Source organism: Micromys minutus, assembly GCF_963924665.1.
Source record: "Micromys minutus genome assembly, chromosome: 8".
In the NCBI taxonomy this organism is placed as follows: domain Eukaryota; kingdom Metazoa; phylum Chordata; class Mammalia; order Rodentia; family Muridae; genus Micromys; species Micromys minutus.
The window spans coordinates 46,037,294-46,061,682 of record NC_137977.1 but is presented as its reverse complement, the minus strand read 5'-3'; the positions used below and the strand labels follow the sequence as shown (position 1 = coordinate 46,061,682).

General features: G+C 47.9%; 2 protein-coding genes across 3 annotated transcripts in view; both read left to right on the top strand.

Annotated features, from left to right (window-relative positions):
• The window catches only part of SYNPO (synaptopodin), a 33,457-nt gene extending 31,577 nt beyond the window's left edge, over positions 1 to 1,880 (top strand). Inside the window, exon 3 of the mRNA XM_080920076.1 lies at positions 348 to 1,880. Within this exon, the coding sequence (XP_080776202.1) occupies positions 348 to 1,016 (669 nt within the window). The 3' untranslated portion in view covers positions 1,017 to 1,880. The remainder of the gene's footprint in view (positions 1 to 347) is intronic.
• Positions 1,881 to 4,823: 2,943 nt separating this feature from the next.
• Positions 4,824 to 23,889, top strand: MYOZ3 (myozenin 3). Of its 2 annotated transcripts, XM_080920494.1 has the most exons (8): positions 4,825 to 4,979; positions 5,664 to 5,789; positions 6,391 to 6,452; positions 15,936 to 16,090; positions 17,026 to 17,079; positions 17,179 to 17,314; positions 17,553 to 17,715; positions 20,433 to 23,889. In XM_080920494.1, the coding sequence occupies exons 3-8, from the start codon at positions 6,392 to 6,394 to the stop codon at positions 20,599 to 20,601; spliced, it is 738 nt and encodes a 245-aa protein (XP_080776620.1). In that variant the 5' UTR covers positions 4,825 to 4,979; positions 5,664 to 5,789; position 6,391; the 3' UTR covers positions 20,602 to 23,889. The 2 variants fall into 2 exon arrangements, with proteins under 2 accessions (XP_080776619.1, XP_080776620.1); XM_080920493.1 differs by lacking the exon at positions 5,664 to 5,789 and having other exon boundaries at positions 4,824 to 4,979.
• Positions 23,890 to 24,389: the final 500 nt, after the last annotated feature.

Here is a 24,389-nt window from a genome sequence, read left to right as displayed (position 1 = left end):
GTTGTGCCTGCCAGCCCCGTTCCTTAACATTTTTCTGTATCTTTCCCATCTCTCCTTATGGTATTTTGTTTAGCAGTTCCCTCCAAGAAACGTATTAATGCACGCTATGTTCCTTCACGTGAGTTTTTGTCTCCAAAGCAGCAGGGGCTGGCCCCAGATAGCAAAGGCTTTAAAAGCTTCCGCATTGAGTTGAACCACCTGCCTTGTTTTACTTTAAGCACTACCTAACTTTGTTGGGTTCCTTTCCTCTCTCCTAATGATGGACAACCATACTCATCCTTTCCAAAACCCTGGCTCTGGAGGACCTGACACTAAACCCTTCCCCATCCTCTCTGCTCTCTCCCCAGGACCGCCCGGAGAGCCTGCCCACGTCCCCGCCCTGGACGCCGGGCGCTTCCCGGCCCCCTAGCAGCCTGGATGGCTGGGTGAGTCCGGGGCCGTGGGAGCCGGGCCGCGGGAGCAGCATGAGCAGCCCTCCGCCGCTGCCGCCGCCTCCACCAATGTCCCCCTCGTGGAGCGAGCGCTCCGTTTCCCCGCTGCGACCGGAGACCGAGGCGCGGCCCCCGAGCCGCCAGCTGCAGGCGCTTCTAGCGCGCAACATCATCAACGCGGCCCGGCGCAAGAGCGCCTCCCCGCGGCCGGCTCCCGCCGAGACCTTGCGGCCCTTTTCCCCGCCGCAGGGGCCGCCGCCGCCGCCGCCGCCCGCGCGCATGCGCTCTCCGCAGCCAGCCCGCCCAGCCGGCAGCTTCCGCGGAGCCGCTTTCGCCCCCATCCCGCGGAGCCCGTTGCCCGGCGGGCCTTCGTCCTGCGCTAGTCCCCGGAGTCCTCAAGCCGCGCCGGTCAGGCCTTTTCCATACCGCCGCTCACCCACAGACTCCGACGTGTCTCTCGATTCTGAGGACTCTGGGCTTAAGTCGCCCGGCATCCTCGGCTACAACATCTGTCCTCGGGGCTGGAATGGCAGCCTGAGGCTCAAGCGTGGTAGTCTCCCCACCGAGGCCTCCTGCACCACCTAAAAAGTTCCATCCCCGCCCCGGGAGGGTCGAGCCGGAAGAGGCACTAAGCTTGGGGGAACCCCAGCACCGAGATCCGAAGGGTCTGATCCCATTGAACAGCTCTAGAGAAAAAAAAAAGGTCAGGGAAGGAGAGCTCTGAGCTTGGGGGGCTTGTCAGTCAAACTTGGGTTGTAGCCCTTGGCTTTGTCATTTATTTGTATGGCTCTGAGGAAGAGCCTCTTGTCTTTGCCCCTTAGCTTTGGCCAATGCAGTCTCCCAACATCTTTCCTTTCCTTCCATACACGCGTTCCTTGGGGGAGGCTTCCATGCTCTGTCCTCCAACGCTCTTCTCCGCAGCCTGGCAACCGAAGCGTGTGTTGAAAAGAACCTAGACCATGACCCATGCCCGGGCCCTGGCTTGACCATCGGTTCCTGGCACCGAGTCCCAGGCAGGAGCAGCTGTTTTCCATCTCTCCTCAGGCTAGCTCTATTTTTATCTGGTGACCTTTAAAGAGATCTCTCAGACGAGCTCAAGGTGCCCTGCCGGGACCCTCTGGGGAGAAGGGGCTGGAAGATTCTCCCTAGGCTCGGGGTGTCTAGAATATCTCTATGGCCAGGGCAGAGCAGAGTGTAAAGTTCCCTGGAGCCATGGGTCTCCGGAGTCCCAGACCCCTGCTTTTTCTGGGCTCATTGATGGCTAGTTTTACATTTTTTCAAAACCCAGGAGAGATGAGATGGCAGTCTAACATGGCTACCCTAGTTTAGGGTGTATTAACTATTTGGGAAGGGGTCCTGTTGCAGTCTATGCAAGCCATGGCCAAGATGCATAGAGAAGATTCTGGTATTGGGTGGAGCTGACTCCTGACCTCTGAGGATTCCTGAAATTCACTCCATAGTATTAGAAAGTGAGGGGGGTGGGTGAAGGGGGGTTCACAGGGCTTGAATTCCGATACAAATAAACCTAGGTGGGAAGTCAAGGGGCTATGCCAATATGGTGTCTGTACTATGCCTGGAAAAATGGGCATTGTTAAATTCATTTTCTTCGCATCTCTGGCCTGGCTCATGCCTGTACCCGGTGACCTTGAGGTGTCTGTTCCCTAAACTTAAGTGACTCTGAATTCAGTTCCCAAGAGTGACTCGGGGAATAGCTGAGTTTTGTGGTTTTTCCTTAAGGTTCAGAACATCAGCTTCAGAATTCAGAGCCTAGGGAAGGGGTGCTGGAGTTAGATGAGGTGCAAATATATATAGGTGGGAAAAAAAAACACCCAGGATGTTGTTAAAGGTAAGGGATGATGCGATCTGGGGGTAATCAGCAGATTTACCCACATATCGGGATGATCTAGAAACCCCGAGTAAGGCTAGGGGAAGCTAGGGTCAGGATGGGATAGAGTCAAGGTTGGAATGGAGTGCATTTAAATAGATGGGTGACCTTAGTAGGTCCCTAGGCCCTGGGAAAGAGAGTACTCAGCTCATCTCTTGTAACTAAGGAATCCCAGGCTAGGGATGCCTCCCAGATAAGAGGTCCTGTTAGATGCCTAGCTGATGCTGTGGCAAACATAGATCCGCTTCTATTGCATTTCCTCAGAGAACCAGCAGGAGGCAGCCTTGAGAAACTACAGTTCTGTTTCTGCAGTTGTCATAGTGACTGCCTTCTCATTTAAATGGTCTTCTCTAAAACCCATGACAGCTTGCCTGTATCCTGTCTCATGCCTCTTGTAGAATTCAGAGCAATAAATGCATTCTGCATCCTTCTGCCTCCTGTTCGTCTTTGCCTTTTAGGAAGCCCTTTTTCTTCTTCGCATCAGTCCACAGAATATCTGAGACACATGGTCTTGGAGCTTGGAAATAGTCATAAGGACAGATGGAAAAACTTGGGATCATAGAAGACCTTGGACTGAAGCTCAGGTTCTGTCATTGATTAGGTGGGTCTGAGTAAGCCATTCCTTCCCCATGTCTCAGCATCTCCATCTGAGTGATGGGAGGGCTGGTCTAAGTAGTGTCTAGGAGTAGGGTGCTGCTTCTGGAGCAGGCTGGGCCAAGCTGAGTCAGAGTCCAGTGTCCTGGTATGACTTACTCACTGAAGTCTGGATTTGAGGATGGGAGGAAGAGTCTTCAGCAGATGTTCCACGTGACTTCAGACAGTTAGAGTGAGACCAGCATCATCAGGGTTCTATTCTCTTCATGGGCCAGCCTTGGCCGTTCTCAACCCGTGGGTCTCAGCCCCTTTGGGGGTTGATTGACCATTTCACAGGGGTCACCCAAGACAATCAGAAAACATTTACATTACAATTCATAACAATAGCAAAATTAACAGTTATGGAGTAGAAACAAATTATTTTATGGGGTCTCCACAACTCGAGGAACTGTTTTAAAGGGTTGCAGCATTAGGAAGATTGAGAACCACCGCTCTAGATTCCAGCCCAGCAGAGACTGGCCTGAGCAACCCAAGGTGCAGAAAGCTGAAGCAGAGCCCAGGATGCTGTCTCAAATGGTGTCAGAAAGGCCGACTGGGACCATCTGAACTGATGGAGTCAGGTGGTCGCCAGGCTACCCTGGATCCTGGGAGCTCTTCCTGTGCCCACCCTTCCCTGGGACTGACTGTGTTCCTCTAATAAATCATAACTTCTATTGGAACCTGTCCTCAGTACAGTCAGTATTTGACAGCCTGCTGGTGGCTTTATTCCCTCACCTCTTACCCAATCACCTCAAACTCATTCATCAGTGATGGAGTGAGCTTACCATCTGGCCCCTTAGCTTCCATTTCCAGACCCTCTGCAAGATGTGGGCATTATCCAAGTGCCCTTCAATATCCTCTGCTCTGTCTCTGCCCTCAGCCAGCCACCCCATCTCACTCTTGGCTACCACACAGTCTCTCAGCCTCTAGTTTGGCCCCCTTCAATCATAGTGTCTCTGGAAAATGTAAATCTGATTGCCACAGTCCACCAGCTTAACCTCTTCATCCACCCTTTATAACACAATTTCCTTTTGGAAAACTGGCCCCTGCCCACCTCTCTCAGCTCCCAGCACCACCCTCAGTCCCAAGTGTTAGCCTTACTTGTCAACCCACAACGGTCTTTGCAAGAGAACCATCCTCCACCTGTTGGGTCCCTGGCCCCTCCACCAGGTGAGCTCCCATGAATCCTGCATTCTTCCAAGATCCAGCGCCAGTGTGGCCGCCTCCTCTGGGAAGCCTCTCCAGGCTCTAGGCTGAGCTGGCACTATGTTCCCAGCTCCTTGAGTTCTCTCAGAGCAATGCTCAAGACATATCTCAAAGACTGTTTTACTTATTGGAGTCTGAGCTAGCTGAGCTCCTCGAAGATAGAGTCTTGGCATATTTGGTTTTAGTCCCTGGATAGAGGCTCAGAGAATATGAGAAGATAGCAGAGAGGGAGAGAAGAAGAAGAAAAGGAGGTAAGGAAGGCAGGAGGGAAGAAAGGAAACAGGGGGAAAAGGGATGGAAGGAGGAAGGGAGGAAAAAGATCAAGAAAAGATATCGGGGAATAGTTTATTCATTTATGTCTCTGTCCACCCATACTTCATGCAGCCAGCAAACATCTGCTGAATTTCTATTAAACATTATGCTTGGACACCGGGGATAGAACAGTTACCATGCTTCAGCAAATGCAGCCAATTCCCGGCATTCCCAGGTGACTGAAGAGTTCCAGTGTGGATGTGCGTAGCCAGGGGGTGCAAGCCCTTCTGTTTGCAAGGGCCTGCTGCCGGGGCACCTGTCTTCCCCAGAGCCCAGCGCTTTAAGCATCTGGCCCCGGCTCCTGTTGCAGCCCGAAATAAGGCTGTGACCCGTGGACAAGATAAGAATGATTCTTGTCAGCTGAAACCAGCACTGGCTGGAGGGTACACCCTGCTCGCTGACCGCTGACCTGGGAGACTGCAATAGACACAGGCCATAGAACTCCAGCTCCCTGACTGAAGTGTTAATCTTGAGGGTCAGACATTTCTTCCCACCTACTGTGACCCCATCAGGTACAGGGGTCATTGCCCTCCCATCTTTGGGAGCTCTTGGGACATAGCGGGAGTGGGTAGAGTGATTTTCAGGGCCTTGCAAGGGATCTGGGGAGTCTGGGCCTTATAGAGGTCTAGGGACTGTATGGGAGAAAGGCAGTTATAAGTCCCAGGGTCCTGGACATCAGATGGGACAGTTGGGGTTAAAGGTAAGGGAGAGGTAGGCAATGTCTCTTCTCAGCCTGCAGAGAAACTACTCCCTAAACGTTAGAGACCTTTTTCAGATCCTGTGAATGTTTATTTGGGGACAGATCTGACTATGGTATTCTAACCCAGATAAGTCTTAGTTGGTTCTTGTCAATTACCTTGTGACCCTAACCCTCAGCTGTGTGCAGACATGCTCAGATTTGCATTCAGCTTTAGAGGTCCACTGATGCCCTGAAGCCCATTCCTACAGTTTAGTCCAGCCAATGCTGTTAAATAACAAAGGGGAAACTGAGGCACAGAGCTGGCAAATTACTTATCCATTCCTGTAGAGAAAGTCAATGGAGCCTATTGGACTCAGCTCAGTGTTCATAAGTCCTATTGGTTATGGGGACATAGGTGGAGGAATGAAAGACCCGAAAGCCATGGAGAGGGAGGCTGAGGGGGTGCAGGCAGGGATGAGGGACTAAAGTTGGTGTTCCCTTTCCTGACCCACATTAGGGAAACTGGGTTGGGGACTCACACATGTTCTCTGGGGATTGCATTTGTCAATCTGCTTCAAGATTCCTGGAAAGCATCAAGAAATGAAAGAAAGGGATGGAGGAAGGCTAAGAGAAGAGATGGCAGGTAGGGACAGCCAAGGGCTGCAGGCTTGTGGTGGTGCTGGGAACTGAGGTAAGGCAGGTGGGCAGAAGCCAGACTTCCAAAAGGAGAAAGTTGCAAAGGGTACTGCAGAGCCGGGGCTGGTGAGTCAGTGGTTTTACTGGCATTTACCTGCAATAGCTCTGCTGCCATGGAAACAAATTAAAGGTGGAGAGATGGGGGGGGCAGAATGTGATGGCTTTGCCCATCTTATTGGACTAGCCTCAGGGCCAAGTACTTAGGGCAACCCTGGCCTGACTCATGATCCCCAACCTTTACCAGCCTCCAATTAGAGTCCTTAGGTGAGCAGGTAACAGTTGTGCCCAAGGTTCCAGCTACCCCACCCTGAAGCCCCAGGCATGGGGACAGACCCTAGGAAGAAATGTGTAAAGAGAGTGACTTCCCAGTAGACTGGCTTCTGATTTGTGTGGTCTCCTTGGCCCACAGTCCCCTCCTTCACATAGAGACCTTAGATGCCCTTCAACTCCAGCCTTTGCTTGTGACTGTGGTCAGCTCAGAACTGGGGCTGGGTTCTTGGGAGAAGAAGAGGTTTCCTGAGCAATTTGTGGGAGTTTCTCCTCCACAGGATGATTCCCAAGGAGCAGAAGGGGCCAGTGATGGCTGTCCCGGGGGACCTTGCTGATCCAGGTAAGGTGGACCCAGTCCTCTGCCTTCCCCAAACTCTTCTCAGTCTCAGATTATAGCCATTCAGGCCTGCCCTGCTGGCCCCAGGGCTGGCAAGCAAGTGTGGGTTTCACAGAAGCCCCTAGACATGTCTGTGGAGTATGTCGCTGGTCACACTCCTGATACTTTCTGAGGCTTTGTGGGAACTTACCCTATCTTCAGTGCAGCTGAGCATCCCCGACTGGACCTTGGTTCCAAGACCACATTGTACCCAGCTCTCTCTACGGCCAAACTGAGCTCCAAAGATTGGTCCCAGATTCAGCTTAACTGTCTGTCACACTTAGGCCTCAGGACAGGACAGGTAGCCCCGCCCAATTTCCGAAAGGAATAGGATTGTGTGGTGTGTGTGTGTGTGTGTGTGTGTGTGTGAGAGAGAGAGAAAGAGAGAGAGAGAGAGAGAGAGAGAGAGAGAGAGAGTGTGTGTGTGGAGGGACTGAAGGGAAGGTGGCTCAGCTGGACTCAAACCATTTTACTAAAATGTGTCTTAATTTTATATATTAAAAAAAAAAAAAACCACCTAAAATTCATGCTCAGCAGCCTTACCAGGTACCTTCGAGAACTCCCATTATAATCATGGAGTTTATTAGAGCACTTCAAATATTCCAAAAATTAATCAAACTAAGGTGCAAGTAAGTTTTTATGGGGCCTTGGTGGTTCTGTGGGGCTGGTAAAAATGCAGATCGATAGCATTAGCTCCTGGGACTATGGTTTGGTATAGTTGTTGGGGTGGAGCCCACACCTTTTGGATAAGTGCCCAGGTGACTGGTCCAGATGGCAACAGAGACACTCTGATAAATGTTTGCTCCAGAGTTCTTTTGCTCTCCATTAGGGTTAGAGACGGAAGGATTCAACAATTTTACTGTATGGCTTCAAATTTATTTTAGGAAATTATTATGTTTTTGAGACAGGGTCATACATATCTCAGGTTGACCTCCAACTTGCTATAGGGCTGACAATGGCCTTAGAGAGCACAATATGTTGGGGAGTGAGGGGGCAGAAGCAGGTGGATGAGTGGGTATGTGAGTGTGGGTGTGCACAGAATCCACGGGGAGGACATTGGGTTTCCTGTTTTATCATTTTTAGCTTATTCCTTTGACACAGGGTGTCTTAGTTAGTGTTTTACTGCTGTGAACAGACACCATGACCAAGGCAACTCTTAGAAAGGACAACATTTAACCTGGGCTGGCTTACAGGTTCGAAGGTTCAGTCCATTATCATCAAAGCAGAAAGCATGGCCGAATCCAGGCAGGCACGGCACGGGGGGGTGGGGGGGCTGAGAGTTTTGCATCTTGTTTCAAAGGCAAAACGGAGAAGACTGACTCTTACATGGTTAGGAGGTAGGTCTCAAAGCCTACCCCAACAGTGACACAATTCCTCTAACAAGGCCATACCTCCTAATAGTACCACTGCCTAGGCCGAGCATATTGAAACCCCTACACCACCAACTAACTAATGCCATTTTAAAATTAAAGGTAGCCATTGAAAAGCAATAACAATCGCTAGGCAATGGTGGCATACCCTTTAATCCCAGGACACAGGAGACAGAGGCAGACAGATCTCTTAGTGTGAGGATACTTTGATCTACAGAATGAGTTCCAGGATAGCAGGACAACACAGAGAAACCCTTTCTTGAAAAAAACCAAAACAAAATCAAAATCAACCTCCCCCCCCATAAAAAAAAGGCAGTAACAATCAAAGCACTTACCATTATTGCTGGGCTCTGTGGGTTAGCCACTCTGCTGGAAACCTGTATGCATTAAGCCAGCTGAGCCACAACAGCTCTGAATTACATATTATCATCCTGGTTCTGCAAACCAGCAAGAGGGCTCAGAGGAGCCAGGTGGTCACGATGGGTATGTAGCACAGCTGGGATTTGACTGTTGGTCTCCCTGTCTCTAGATCTGCTGCTTCTGTTGTGGTTTTGTAGATAATTTATCCAGTCCCCATATTCAGACAAGTGCCCAGAGAGATGGCTCAATGGTTAAGAGCGATGACTGCTCTTCCAGACAACTTAGGATTCAGTTCCCAGAATCCACATGGGGGCTCACAACTGTTTGTAACTTCACTTCTAGGGGATCTGGCACTTTCTTCTGGGTTCTGTGGGTTTTGTATGCATGTGGTGCATGGACATACATTCAGAGAAAGAATCCATACCCAAAATAATTGTTTTTGAAAAATTCAAAGAAAATACAGGTGAATGGCTTTGAAAGCTCTTCCTAAGGAGACAATTTGCATATGTTAAGCACTGTCAGCATACTGGTGTAAAACTTTCTCCTCTACATTTTTTATATGAATGCAGGTACATGGACCATGTTTTCCTGACCAAGCCAGATCAGTCAGCCATCAGGGTCTCGAGGAGAGAGTGAGGATTGAAAGAAAAAGACAATTAGACAACATTATAACCCCAGCCAGTTCTGAAGCTGAAGTGGGTCTATTTTTTTTTTTTCCCAGTCTGCTTTTATATCATTCTAGTTACAGGCAGAGAGTATGGTCAGTCCTAAGGCATAAACAAAGTAGTCAAGGAACAAACAAGGCATATGCAGAGTAGATAAGGAACAACAACAAGAACAAAAAAGCATAAACAAAGGTCCCATGACTACTGTATTAAAGGCCTTAACAAGACCCATCTAGTAAGAACACATTTTTTGGCTATATTCATCTTGAGACTACTTCCTACTCCTAGCCCAAAGTCAAATTCTTGCCAATATTCTAGAAGGCAGCAACAAGTGCTGTCCACATTCTCCTATTGGCTTTCCTTTTCACTCAGCAGCCTATCGCTGGCTTCTTTACATCCCACCTGCCTGCTTCCTTAGCACACCCTTGTTTGGGACATGCCATATTTACACAACCAATTAATGCAAGATGGTTGTCCCAAAGGTTGCCTTAGACGGGGACCCTTGAGAGGAGAGTCTGAGTGTGCAAAGGACTGACTGAAGCTTAGCTGTAGTTCAAATTTAGTCTGACTCCTTCCTTGTTGACCCTAACAATAGGGGCAGGAAAGATGATTCAGGTCACATGTAAAAACCATTGAGCATGGCTATAGATGCCCGTAACTTCTGCATTGGGAGGCAGAGACAGGAGGGTCCACAGGCTTCCTGGACAGCCAGCCTAGCCTAAGCAGCGAGCCTCCAGGGCAGTGAAAGAATCTATCTCAAGATGACAGAGGTAAATACTGGCTTTTTCACTCACACACTCACATGAATGTACCACACATACATACAGACACCACACATGCACCACACAAGTAAATCAACTTTTCTAAAAGTTTTCTAAAGAGAAAAATGACAATGAATACCTTTAATGGTTTCTACCCCCACAAAGTCTTCAATTCATGCCCAAGCCTAGCTGCACTTTTAGTATGTAAATGGAATGTTAGGAGACACCCTCTTCTGAAAGCTGAACTCATTCATCTTTTAACCTAGACTAGATTCCTTTGTGTTCCTAGCACGTAGAAAGTGTTTCTGAGATATCTGGAACTTTGGTCGGTGCTGAGGCTCCTGTGAATTCTGGTTCGTGTTCTTGTGTCTTCAAGGTTGCCTGTAGCCCAGGCTGTCCTTGAACTTGCTATGTAGCCAAGGATAACTTTAACTCCTATCCTAAAGTGCTGGAACTACAGGTGTGTGCCGCATACTCCTTGTTTTCACATATTTGTTGATAGGACAAATTCCTCTTCCGTTCTTAGTGTCTGCTAGGAATTCCATTGAACGGAGGGGCCTGTGTCCTATACCTCCAGTGGGTGCACCCACCTGTCTCTGCAGTCTGTATACGCCACTATGCTGTGAGCTTGCCGACCCCTTCCCCCAACCCCTCGAAAGTTCCTACTGACCACCTCCCACAGCCTTCCTTGTTGTCACAAGGAGCAAGGCGGAATGGCTAACACATAACACCTGGGAGGCAGTGGGCACACCTGTGGGAGCCAATTCTGCACCTGGGCCGAGGACACCTGCTCTTCATCATCACAGGCTCAGGAACACTCCATCATCTTTCCTTCCTCTCTAGCATTGCCAGCTATTTATCCGTGCCTTCATGAAAGGCCCCTCCTTCCTGATTCCATAACTGTCCCTCAGAGCAGCTGGACATACTTTGCTAACAATTTTACTTTCCAAATTTTCAAACTCAAATACAAGTAGGATGTAAGCGCCACAGCCCTCCTTTGTTATTGGTTCCAGAATTAATGCAGGAGAGTGTGATACTTTCCCTGAAGAGCATGTCACCACCCCCTCCCCAGATTCTACAATCAGAGGAACAAAAATAACAGACCCTGTTGGTCACAAAAATATTAGCACATTGAACAGTAGCAACCGTAATAATTTAGTGGCATCTAAGAACTAGTCGATATTCAGATTTAATTTAATAATTTAATTTTATAACTACATTTAGTAGTTTGTAAAGTTTTTAAGCTGGCCAATGGTGGCACACACATACCTTTAATCCCAGCACTTTGGAGGCAGATCTGAGTTTGAGACAGCCTGGTCTACAAAGCCAATTCCAAGACACCCAAGGCTACCCAGAGAAACCCTGTGCTGTCTCAAAAAAAAAAAAAAAAAAAAAAAAAAAAAAAAAAAAAGCACAATTTAAAAAAGACTTATTTGTATTTTGTGTGTATGTGGGGGGGAGGGTGTTTTTACGTACCACATTTATGCAATTCTGGCAGTGGCCAGAAGAGGGTATTGAGCGCACACCAAACCCCACCCTGGAACTAAAATTTCAGACAGGCAGAAGCTGCCTTAATGATTTGAGGAATTGAATCTGAGTTCTCAGCAGGGGCAGCCAGTGTTCTTAAATGCTGGGCCATCTCTCCACCCCCAGCTGTAGTTTTAATCAGGACCCATGTGAGGTTAATGTTACTTAATCGGAAACAATCCCTCTCTTTTCCTTCCTTTCCTTTTTCTTTCTTTTTTCTCCTCTTGTTTGAAGAAACTAGACAGCTGCACAGCTGCGCTCACAGATTTCTGCATCCTATTTCTGGCTCATCACCCCTTCATACCACTGTCGATTTTCTCCTGAGCCCTCTCTCCAGCCATACTTTCTCATCCAAATGCTCTATGGTTTACATATCAGCAGAATTTGATTTCTTGGGCTGGTTCTTGTCTCTGAAGTATTTTATGTACCCCTTCTTTCTATTTCTGCATTGCTGGCTCCCCCTGAAGGATTTTTCTCCTCTACGTTAACTGAGCTGAATTGTTGGTTCTCTGTATCTGTTTGCTTCCTCCCTGACTGAATCCAGCCTACTAGCCTAAAATGGCATTTATTCACCTGTTGACACAGGAGGTTTTGTGTCTGATTACATATATATTATATGTATTAATAAACACACACAGAGAGAGAAGAGATTGGCCTTAGAGTCTTTCACTTGCTGGGGAAGTGCTGTACCGCTGAGCAACACCTCCACCCCATATCAGATGTTGAAGACTGGTAATGTCAAGCTAAGATGCCCACGTAGAACCCTCTCCCACCACCATCCTTGGCCTGCCATCACTTTGTCTTTCAGGGGACTTCCTTTGTTGTTTAAATGTATACTTATGACTTTTGCTCTTAGGGAATCACAGGCAAAGGGGATGAGACCCAAATAATCAAGGACAGTCAATAACCCCGAAAATCCTCTAAGTGGGCATAATGACTGATTCTAACCATGGAGAAGAGAAGTAAACATAATGTTCTTCATTGAAAAGCAACACAAAGGCTGGAGAGATGGCTCAGTGGTTAAGAGCAGCGACTGCTCTTTCAGAGACCCTGAGTTCAAATCCCAGCAACCACATGGTGGCTCACAACCATCTGTGTAATGGGATCTGATCCCCTCTTCTGGCGTGTCTGGGGACAGCTGCAGTGTACTTACATAAAATCAATTAATTGGCCTTAAAAAATGAAAAGCAACATGAGACAGACATGAGGATGCATACTTGTTCATGGTAACCCTCAGCTATGTGGCAAGTTTGGGGACAGCCTGGGGCCACATGAGACTGTCTCAAAAACACAATGGGTAAGAACATTTGGCTGCCAAATCTGACAACTTGGGACCCAGAGGATGGAGTAAGAGGGCTGACTCCTGCAGGTTTTCTCTGACTGCCACATATACTGTGGCATGTGCCACCTCCTAGAACTTACTAAATAAATGGGTGAATATAATAACAAAAATGAGGGGAAAGGGAGAAAAAATGAAAATAAAATATTGTTTGCAAGCTCATGATGCAGTACATTTTGATCTTTATATTTTGTTCCTTTGAACATTAGTCTTATACTTTCAAGTTCCTCCTTGGCATTTCCATCTGAATATTTGTAAGACTTCAGACTGGAAAGGTGCCTTTGTGTTATGTTGTTGGTTTGGTTTCTGGTTTTGTTTTTCGTGTGTGTGTGTGTGTGTATGTGTGTGTGTGTAACATGTTTTTTTCTGTGTAGTCCTGACTGTCCTGGAACTCTGTAGATCAGCCTGCCTCTGCCTCTTGAGTGCTGAGATTAAAGGCCTGGACTAGAACAGCCCCAGAAATGTTGTTGTCTCTGTTGTTTGTTTTTACAGAATTACAGTGTAGCCCAGCCTGTCCTTGGACATAGTCACTTTTCAGTCCTTTCTCACAGTCCTCCCAAAAGCAGTCTTAAGTTTTCAGATAATTGGGAGAGTTTGAATAAAACCAGTTAACTGTACTGGCTGGTTTTGTGTGTCATACAAGTTAGAGTAATCAGAGAGGAGGGAGCCTCTGATGAGAAAAAAGGCTTCCATGAGATCCAGCTGTAAGGCATTTTCTTAATTAGTGATCAATTGGGGAGGGCCCAGCCCATGGTGGGTGGTTCCATCCCTGGGCTGGTGTCCTGGGTTCTATAAGAAAGCAGGCTAAGGAAGCCATTGGAAGCAAGCCAATAAGCAGTGCCCTCCATGGCCTCTGCATCAGCTCCTGCCTCCAGGTTGCAGCCTTGAGCTCCAGTCCTGACTTCCTCCAATGATGGACAATGATCTGAAAGCGTAAGCCAAACCTTTTCCTCTCCAACGTGCTTTTGCTCATGGTGTTTTGTCACAGCAATAGAAATTCTAAGACAAGCTGGTTCCAGTGTAGTGGAGTATTGCTGTGACAGACCTGAGGATGTTTGGGAAGAACTGTGGAAGGACTTTGGAATTTTAGGTTAAAAAAACCTAGTGGTTTGAGACCCTAGTGGGATGTTCTGTCAAAGCTCGGCAGATAAGAATGTTAAGAACAGTGCAGAAGATGGAGGCCTGGCATGTGACATTTCAGAGGGAAGATTAAAAACTATCAGGGCCATTGCGATTTTAAGATTCTGTGGTTCTGGTTGCTGGGGCTGAAGAATCGGTTGTGATTTGACAAGAGGCAAGAACTACTAGAAAGACACCTTTGCACTGTTGGGACACCTGATGCTGGTCGGCTGGAGCTAAGAAATCAGCAGTGATTAAGAAGAGACTAGCATCACTGAGATGAAGTCTTCTGAGAAGTGCTTCCTGAGAGCACAGAGAAGCTGTGTTCCAGAGGCGGCCACGGTTGTGCCTCTCCACCACTGCTGCTGTTCTTGAAGGACATCTCACGCCCACCACTGCTGCTGTTCTTGATGGACATCTCATGGTACTGGCCTCTCCAAAAAGCTGGGCTCTTCTGCTGCAACTGGACTGGACTTTCACCAATAGCCTGTCACAGGCTCTCTTCCTCATGCCAAGCCTCAACTTCTTTGCATGGCCTCTTCAGTCCTGGCCCCTTTGACTGCCACTGAGGCTGCACCTTTGCCTTTTCTGACTTCTCACTGTGCCAAGAGTCAGCTGCTCTTCATGACCCCTCATGCCTTCAAAACCAGAACCACCTGGTGATCTTACACATTACCAAGTCTAGCTGCCAAATATCTTGTGTGGATCCCAGACACTGCACCTTGACTTATTGATACTGTTAAGAGTTTAGTTTTGCCTGGTTCAGATTGTGACTGTGCCCTGGTTCTTCCCTCTTGAAGTGTTTAAATTTTGATTTTTACAAGCTGCACAGCTGAAAGATCTTGAATTTTTTTTAAAGTTTTTTTTTTTTGTTTTTGTTTTGTTGCTTTTAGAGAGATTGGATATTATAGAGTGAAATTTTAGTGTGTTTGAATTTGTTAAACTGAGACTTCTAAAGTTTTTAACTTGAGATCTTGGAAATAAGAAAGGAAGAATTTATAGCTTTAATGGTGATAAGTTTGTGTGTCAAGGTGACAAGGGGTCAGTTGTACTGGCTGGTTTTGTGTGTCAACTTGATACAAGTTAATCAGAGGAGGGAGCCTCAGCTGAGAAAAAAGGCTTCCATGATATCCAGCTGTAAGGAATTTTCTCAATTAGTGATCAATGGGGGAGGGCCCAGCCCATGGTGGGTGGTTCCATCCCTGGGCTGGTGTCCTGGGTTCTATAAGAAAGCAGGCTGAGGAAGCCATTGGAAGCAAGCTAATAAGCAATACCCTCCATGGCCTCTGCATCAGCTCCTGCCTCAGGTTGCTGCCATGAGCTCCTGCCCTGACTTCCTCCAATGATGAATTAGGAACTGGAAGTATAAAACCCTTTCCTCCCCAACTTGCTTCTTGGTTATGGCGTTTTGTTGAGACAATAAAACCCTAAGACAGTAAGTAACTTAGATAAAGGAAACACTTAGTTTCCTTTCTAATGCTGTAATATAAAGACACCCTGACCAAAAGTAACTTGGGGAAGAAAGATTTGTTTGGCTTATATGTTTCTGTCACTGGCTATCCTGGAGGGAAATCTGGGCAGGAACATAGAGGCAGGAACTGAAGTAGAGACTCATGGAGGGCTACTGCTTACTGGCTTGCTTTCAACAGCTTGCTCAGACTGTTTCCTTAAATGCCTAGGACCATCTGCCCAGGGTTTGGATCACTCGCAGTGTGGCCCTCCCACAGTTTGGAGCTTTAGAGTCACGCTAGCAGAGAAGTCAGTCTGGAGCAAGATTGAGGTCTGGGAGTGTCCACACCCTGAAAATCTTATCCAGGGCCTGCATGTCTTGGAGCATGTAGCCTTATAGCCCCACCTCTGCCTACCTTGAGGTAGTCAAGTAGCCTGAGAGTTACTTGTTAACAGGTTAGACTTCCTCTCTTCTGAGTCATACCCAGCAAGCACCTGGAGCTCCTCTTCATGTAAACAAAGCATTCCCAGCACCTTAGCCCCCGCCCCACTCTCCAATGGCTTAAGTAGCCCTTGCTTCCCCCCCCCCCAATTAAACGAGCTGTTCAATGAAGCCTGCCTCCTGAGAAGTGTGTTTCTCGCCAAGCTCACCAGTCACCTGAGGTCTCTGTTCCCACCCCACCAATGGGGGGGGGGGAGGGGAGTAGGAACAGTAACACACCAGCCAAGAAACCATCCCACAGACTTGCTTACAGGCTAATCTGATGTAGAAATTTTCTCAATTGAGGCTGCCACGAAGTAGTGGTGGGGCTTCCTTGAGGTGAGATAGTACGAGCCCTCTCTGAACTCTCTCACAGTTCCTTCACTGGACCTGGGGAAGAAGCTGAGTGTGCCTCAGGACCTAATGATAGAGGAGCTGTCTCTACGAAACAACCGTGGATCCCTCCTCTTTCAGAAGAGGCAGCGCCGGGTGCAGAAGTTTACCTTTGAGCTATCAGAAAGTTTGCAGGGTGTGAGTAAGCCATTGTGTGTTATGGGAGCCAAGAGGGAGCCAGAGAGGACCTCTGTGGATGGGGTGGCGGGTGGTGGGGTGGGGTGTCCCTTTTGTGCACCAACAACTGGGCTGTTGTGTTAGATGCAGTTCAGATTTCAGCTTGGTCTTAGGAAATATAGAAGGCCATAGACCAATGGTTCTCAACCTTCCTAAAACCATAACCATTTAATATAGCTCCTCATGTTGTGGTGGCTCCCAACTATAACATTACTATTGGTGCCGCTTCATAACTGGGATTTTGCTATTGTTAAGAATCATAATGTAAATACTTCGAGACAGGTTTGCAAAGGGGGCCTGATCCTTGGGTTGGAATTGCTGCCATGGAAGCATTCGCCAGTAGACAGAATAGGGGGATAGTGCAATTCAATGGGTTGAGTGCTTGCTTAGCATGCAAGCAACCTGGGTTCTATCCTTAGCCATCCACAAAACCAGCGCGGCACTACACACTTGTAACCTTAGTGTCTGGGAGGTAGAACTATGGGGATCAGCACAAGTTCAAAGCCAGCCTGGGTTACATAAGTAATCCTGCCTCAAAGTACAAAATTCAACAAAATGTGCCAGAGACCATGCTTCCTAAGGGTCCCACATGTATGAGGTGGGATGTATAATAATTATCATACATGCGGACATCCTACCATGGAACCCCCATCCACACCCCCAGAAGGGAACTGAGACTCAAGTGTCTTATTCTGAATATAGTTTTCGGTAGCAATGAATGCTATTGTCATTTCTCCATCCGAGGCACTGGCTCATCGCAGTAAACAATCGACGTATTCTTCCTACATCCCCAAGCTCCCTGCTCCTTCATTCCCCTCCCCATCCGTTAGGTAGTGACGATTAAATCCTGGCCTCTGGCACTACTGAGCATCCCTACCGGTTTATTTCTCCCACAGATCTTGTCGGGTAGTGTCCAAGGGAAGGTGGCTGGCAGAGCATCGCTGGCAACGGTGAGCAGGAGTGCCCCCCCCCAGGACAGCAATGGAAAGGGACATGGCTGCTAGGGAGCAGCTGGCCATTGCCCTCTGAGAGCCTGTTCGTGTGCTCAGGTTCCCAATGGCTTGGAGGAGCAGAACCACCACTCCAAGACGCACGTGTTCCAGGGGTCACCTGGGGACTCCGGGATCACCCATCTGGGAGCAGCTGGTACTGGGTCGGTCCGTAGTCCAAGCGCCCTGGCACCAGGTGAGCGTCTGCCCTGCATCCTGGGGCACCTATGGCAACAAGCAACACAGCTTGGTTACACAGCGCAGGCTGGATTCCTACTGCTGGAGATCTAAGTCCTGGGATCCGGAGGCTGTCCTCTCCTCGTGCACCCCAACCCCATCTCTGCTCTCATGATTCCTTTCCCAGCCCTCGCAGGAGTGATGGTAGGGAGACAGAGCCCAGGCCTCACCTGTCACCAATGCCATTTCACCCCCAGGCTATGCGGAGCCGCTGAAGGGTGTCCCACCAGAGAAGTTCAACCACACTGCCATCCCCAAAGGCTACCGTTGCCCTTGGCAGGAGTTCGTCAGCTACCGAGACTACCCGAGTGGCAGCAGAAGTCACACCCCCATCCTCCGTGACTATCGAAACTTCAACAAGTAAAGCAAGGCTGAGTACTTTCTGCTTGCTAGCTCTAGCCCCAGAACTTTGTAGATATTTACTGAGATCTTGCTAGAACAGTGCCTCACATCTGTTAGGTGTTCAGTAAGTATGTGCCCGTGCACTCATGCGTTCTTACGTGTGTGTGTGCGTGCATGTGTGTGCGTGTGTGTGTGTGTATGTGTATAAAAGATGAATATGCCACACTTTCATCACGTTACTGTGTGGACTAGATTCACATCATTTTACAAAGGTAGAAACCTCGCTCAGGGACATAAACACTCTGCTGAGTCACAGAACCCAGAGGAAGGGGCATCATGGGGCTTCAAATCCCGGAAGTCTGGATGCTCTCCATCCAGCTCTGGGATAAAAACATTCTTCTCTGAGTTCACCTCCACATATCACCAATTCTAGGCTCACTCTCCCTTGATCTTTTGCCAGTAGTATGGAAAAGAGCCGGAAGGTGGCTTTGTGGCTGTGAAGAGCAGGAAAAAGAGCAGAATTGAGGTCTGTAGAAGAAGTGTGGTCTATACTGGCTTAACATATGGCTATAAGGCAGGCTTAAATGAAGATGCCAGACCTAGCTACAGGGGTCTTGGACTAGCAACTTAACCTCTGTTGTTCCACCTGTGAAAGGAAGCAATCCCACACGAACAAGGCTGTTATGGATGGTGTGAGAGGTCCTAGGTCAAGTTTCTGTCAAAAAATAAATTACTGAGGACAGCTACTGAGATTGTTGTTTAGAAATGTTGGAGAAAGCAGATGGGTCAGTTGGGAGGAAATATGGGGAATAGAAGCCCGAAAGCAGAGCAGGAGTCACAGACAGACGAAGGTGGATTTGGAGAGGGTTACCAGCAGAGGGGTTTCAGCTGCAGTTGGCTTCTTTGTCCTCAGGGCTGTTTCTGAACATGTTCCTCTGGTTTGGGCTGCAGTGAGTTGAGAACAAGAAGGGTCCAGTGAGAAAGGCGCTGGCCAGTTTTCTTAGCACTTGCTGAGACCACACATGAAGACTGTGAGGCAGACGCTTCCATCCTAAGAATGGGGTCCTTGAGAATATACAGCTAGAGAGGGACTTGACTCTCTTTCACAGCTGACTGGGCAAGGGGCATTGCCAGGGAGGACTGGGCAGAAGAGTGACTGTGAGAGCCTTAAGTTTTCCACCATGCCCAATCGCTGGCCCTCCTAGGTCCTCACCCACTGCCTGGTCATTCGTTCAGCTCCACAGCAGGCTCAGTCCTGGCAGCTGGCTTTCTACTTGGCCGACTTGCAGGTATTTTCCGCTCGTTTGTCTCAGAATGGCAGCTGAGGTGCACTCCTAGCAGCAGGAGGGCGCTAAGGAGGCCTCTTCTGAGGCAGAAGGAGCCCCTGAGCTAGCAGAGAAGAAATAGCATTCTGGTGGACAAGCAGGACCCAGCCAAGACGCTGGACTCCCAGTTATGGCTGTGAGGCCTACTGGGCTCAAACACTGGCTAGCCTGTTCCTGCAAGGTTTAGCTGGGGTAGCCCTCGAAGTAGTACTTGCCTGGCAGGACCCCAGGTCCTGGTTAAGGTTTGCAGCTCCACCCTTTCCCACCCGTCCCCCTGCAGGGGAGCTGCAAGAATACTGCTTTCAGTATTTCTTAGAAGGGATCCAGCTCATGTTCAATACCCAGCCCTGCTCTGTCCTAGCAAAAGACTTAAAAATCACATACACTATTAGCCAGCTACAAATGAGAAAAATAAATAAATAAAAAGTAAAGGTAAAAAAGGAGCATGGCTGTCCCTAGGTATGGTGGCGGAGATCTTGGAGATATGTCGCCAGAGGCAGGGACATCAGGGGGTCCAAAGTGTACATGACCCTGAAGTAAAACAGGTTCTGCTTGTGGGGCACTCTCCAATTCCTGTTTGCTTTGTATTGGTTAATAAGATTGTCAGGATTTCCTCATCTCACAAAGTTTGTTCTGGCAGCTGCTTACAAGAGTGTGAGATGTTGTGTGTACAAATACTTTGTTTCATTTTGTAGCCTCTTCACACTCAGCTTTGTGCTTTTGAAACCCACCACACTCACACATAGATTATTTCCCTTGAGTCATGGTAAGGCTTGTCCACCCCTGCGTCAAAGGGCGAGGGCTGTTTCCCGGCTTGTTAAGAGCCTGTTCTCTGCTTCCTCACAGGAGTGCAGGAGCCTCCTCCAGCCATATGCTTAGAGACAGAGTTGCTGGGTGACAGTTTACACGGTTTCAGGTTAAAAAAAGATTCTGCTAATCTGTCCTCTGAGAGAAAAGCACCAATATACCCACGATGAGTGGGACCTCATCCCTGCCACCTCATCAACTTTGGCATCCTTCCCTTTGGAGGTCTGGGGGCTGGTCGGGGGGGAGTCTTGGGGGCTGGTGGTGGGTGTTGTTCTGGACTCTGCTTGTCACCTGCACTTTGACGAGTCCTCTAGGTTGTAGGTATTTTGGGGAGAGAGATAAGGAGAGAAATCAGTCTCCAGTGTTCTCTTCTAGCACTGGCTGTAGGGGAGCCTGCACTTTGCCTACGGCACTTCTAACGAGAAATCTCCCATCTACTTCAATAAGGAACAGATTTGGACAAGGCAGAACCAAGGGCACCAGTTGATGATAGCATAGAACTTTGCTACCTAAAAGGAGAAACTGAGACCTCAAGAGACCACACATATGCACGTGTCTCTTAACCCTCCTTTATACAACTCTCCTTTCTTGTTTCTCTTTCAGGACCCCAGTGCCATTTGGAGGACCCCATGCAGGGGAGGTCATTTTCCACACAGGCACCCCCTTTGTCCCGGAGCCCTTCAGTGGCTTGGAACTTCTCCGCCTTAGACCCAATTTCAACAGGGTTGCTCAGGGCTGGGTCCGGAAACTCCCAGAGTCTGAGGAGCTGTAGCCTCAGCCTGAAGCTACAATTTCCCTGGGCTCGAGGCTCAAGAAACATCATGCTTGTCTTGGCTTTGCTTGCTTGCTTGCTCTTCTTTCTTTTTTCCTATACCCACCTCACCCCCAAGTATTTCTTTCCTCCCTTTGCTGAGACAGGGTCTCACTCTGTAGCCTAGATTGGCCTGGAAATTGTAACCCTGGCTGGCCTGGCTTCAGCATCCCAAGTGCTAGGATTACAAAGTGAGGACGACTTCGGCTCATGAAGAGCTTTCACACACTGAACATTATTAGATATAATTATTAGATACAGTTCAAAGGTCAATGAGTTCATTAATCCTCAAATGAGATGTGCATCAAATATTGGATCTACTGTGGATTTGGAACCTGCCCCAGACTCACTCTCTGATTGGCCTGTGCCAGGAGCTAGTAATAAGTACTCCCGGTGATCCGTGTAACCTGCCTGTGATGTGTGTCTGCAGGAAGGTACAGCCATGCCTGCCTCTGCCTGGCTCCCGCAGCTGTTACCTGATGACAGAATGTTCAGTAGTAGTCCATCTTCATACAGACTGTTCTGATTATTAGGAAGGAGTAACTTGGGAATGCAGTTGTTTGTAGAATGCTTGCCTAACATGCTAGCATACACAAAGCCTTGAACTTGATCCTTAGCATCACATTAACCAGACATAGTGGGGTATGCCTAAAATCCCAGCACTTGGGAGATACAGGCAAGAGGATTGGAAGTTCGAGGTCATCCTTGACTAGACAGTGAGTGAATTTAAGGCCAGCCTGGGCTACAGAAGATTATCTTTAAAAAGTTAACTCAGGCTGGCCATGATCTGTAGCAGAGGATAACCTTGAACTGAGACTTCTTCCCTCTCCCAACTGCTGATTGACAGATGTGCACCCATGACTTCCCACTTACTAAGACCCAGTTAGATTTCATCTGCACATAATCTCAGCGTTTCTGAAACATGTTCCATGCTAGATAGTGCCAGGCCCAGGTCTCAAGGACAGGATAGAAAAGTGATTTGTAAGGCAGTTGAGAGCTAAGTAACGTGGTAGGGAAGAACCCCGAGTGAGCTGGGGGATTTCAGAAACTCCCCAGAAGACTTGAACCAGACCATAGTAAACGTGGAACGAGAGCCCACCAAGAAAATAGAGTGTGATAGAAGGTCACTTTTGGTATGTGTTGAGCTGGGAATTGAAGAGCAGTGTTTTGGAGAGAGAAGCGAGGCTGTAGTAGAGGCAGAGGCTCTACTGGGTAAAGGGCCAAGGAGTTAGTAATGGCCTCACTGGTTACTGTGTGGCGCCCAGGAGTGATGCTAGACATCAGGAAGTCCACAAGGGGCAAGGTGTGGAACAGAGGTGGATAAAAAAAAGGGGTGGAGAGTGTCAGCCTGTGATGTCCTTAATAGGACAGCTACAAAGTGGAACCCATAATGAGACCATCCCATCCTCCATTTTAGCCAGGTGATGGGGTGGTGACTGCTAATTGTGAAGTGTGACAGTGTCTTGGTGGCTCTCTCCATACTTTGCTCCATAGATGTGGCTATCCAATCTCTAGAACGAAAGGAGCAGAACTGAAGAAACAGAGTCCGTCACGGACTCCCGTCGAAAACAGAAGCATGGCTCTGGCTGAGCCGAGGCTCACTCAAGAATTGTGGAACAGTGTCATGTTTTGTGATTTAGGATTTAATAGTGGGGAGGCTTGGGAATCCCACTAGCTGGGATTTGGCTTATCCGAGTGGTGTGAACTTGGAAAAGTCAATTCACACTGAGCTTCTGTTTTCCACCTGTGAGACAAGGGCAAGTACAGGTCTGCAGGGCTTGAGAGTGCAGTATGGGACAGTCACAGGCTCCATGCTAGGTTTCTTGCCCTACCCATTCTGTTGGGATAGATCTGCAGTGGATGCCATTTATAAAGCAGGCTGAGAGACTGCAGGATTCAGGTCAGTGTGAGGCTGATGGAAGGTTCCTTTTGACAGTTTGGATGCGCAGTGGATGCAGTTTTCTTTTGCTCTGTGAAGTTTTACTGCCTTTCCTGGTTCTGGGGAACCAGTAGCCTGAATATTAAGATTCCTTGAATTTGGTGTTTTCTCTTGGATTTGGGGCTGTCAAAGCCAAGTTTCCATAATCTAAAGACCAACACCATCTGGGTAGTAGGAGGGCTTGGATGGTTTATGCAGCTCTCTGGAAGGAAATGTACCTGACAAGAATAGGAAAGATTCTGGGGGTCCTGCACCCTAAAGAATGCCCTTCATTCTGACATGATTTTTGCTACTTAATACTGACCAGTATCTGTCTGGCACACCTTCCCCTCTGTATTCTCCGTTCCTGCAGACTGCAGGCAAACCACTGGTATTTAATGGAAACACCCCACATGTGCTGTTATTCAACAAGGAAAATTTGGATCCTGAAAAAGCAAATAAACATTTCAAGTATTCTGGGGACCTAACAGGTCTTTCATCAAACCTAATTTTATATCCTTTTCTTTATATAAAGATCAAGACTAGCCAACAAAACACTGAGAAGCCTGGTATTCTAGCAGGCAGTGACTAGTCCCATGGAACCATAAGGGTACGTCTCAGAAGCGCAGTGGTAAACAAGGCAAGTCAAACAATTACCTGTATGGAGACAAAACAGTGGTGACTCCGGAGGAAAGGGTTTGGGACATGAATGACTGGAACACGAACGTCTCTGGGTTGACTGAAGTTCTCTATTTCCAGACCTAGGTGACTGCTAGACAGATGTCTACTTTAAAATAGTTTGTTGTATATCTGTGTTTTATGTGCTTTTCTGCATACATTCTATGAAAACGATCCCTTCTCCTTTAAATAAGTTAACTTTCAGCCCCTAGAACCACCAATACTTTTTAAAAAGCCAACAGGCAAATTCATTACACTACACATGAAGAACCAATAAACCTCAAGTTCCCACAGCGTATCCAGTGGTGAAAAGGACAGAAAGCACGAGAGCTCACAAGAACAGCTCAAAGCTGTCACTTTCACATTTGAGCAGCAATGGCAGACGAGGCTGTGCTGGCTCATCTGAGCCAGCTTGGCTGCAGGACGGAAGTTCACAAAGCCAGGGCGAACACTTGTGGGTGTGCCTTTGAGGGCTTTTCAGAGAAGCTTGGGATGGAGGTCAGTGCACTAACTGAAAGCTTGTCTGTAATGTAGGTAACACGGTTATACTGGCTGGGGACTTGGCTGACTGAAAGAGGCAACTGTTAATGTTTTTCAAGTTACACATGTGAGCTCTGAAGTACAGACTTTAGATAAAAATGGCATCAAACCCACTTTAGATTTCGCTGTTTCATTTACAGTGGTTTGTGGAAGAAGTGACAAAGTTACCCTCTAACCAAAGTCACAGACGAGGCTCTATAAATGCTGTTTCTTTTCTTTTTCTTCTTTTTTTAAAGATAGGGTCTCTCTATGTAGCTCTGGTTGGCTTCAAACTCAGAGATCCACCTGCCTCTGTCTCACAAGTGCTGGGGCTAAAGGTGTCACTACGGTCAGCTTCCTGTCAATTCTTATTTCAACCATACTACCAACTTCTTAGTACCGAAAAGGATGGGTACTTTTACCATCACAGAATGCCAGTATTTAAGGGCTATAAAAGACTAACCTGAGCTAATATATAGATTTTATCTCTGCATAACCACCCCCAGCCACCAAAAAATCCAGTCTTAAAAAAATTGAAAGAAAAATCTCATTGATATGACATGCTTATGCTTATTTCACATTTAATACCAAAGGGTAAAAAGAATCAAATCCAGGAACATTTGGAAAATTGACC

Coding starts and splice junctions, on each gene's coding strand:
- MYOZ3 (XM_080920493.1), top strand. CDS start 6,392: ATGATTCCCAAGGAGCAGAAGGGGCCAGTGATGGCTGTCCCGGGGGAC. Junction 6,453..15,935: donor GGGGGACCTTGCTGATCCAG/GTAAGGTGGACC, acceptor ACTCTCTCACAG/TTCCTTCACTGGACCTGGGG. Junction 17,716..20,432: donor GACTATCGAAACTTCAACAA/GTAAAGCAAGGC, acceptor TTTCTCTTTCAG/GACCCCAGTGCCATTTGGAG.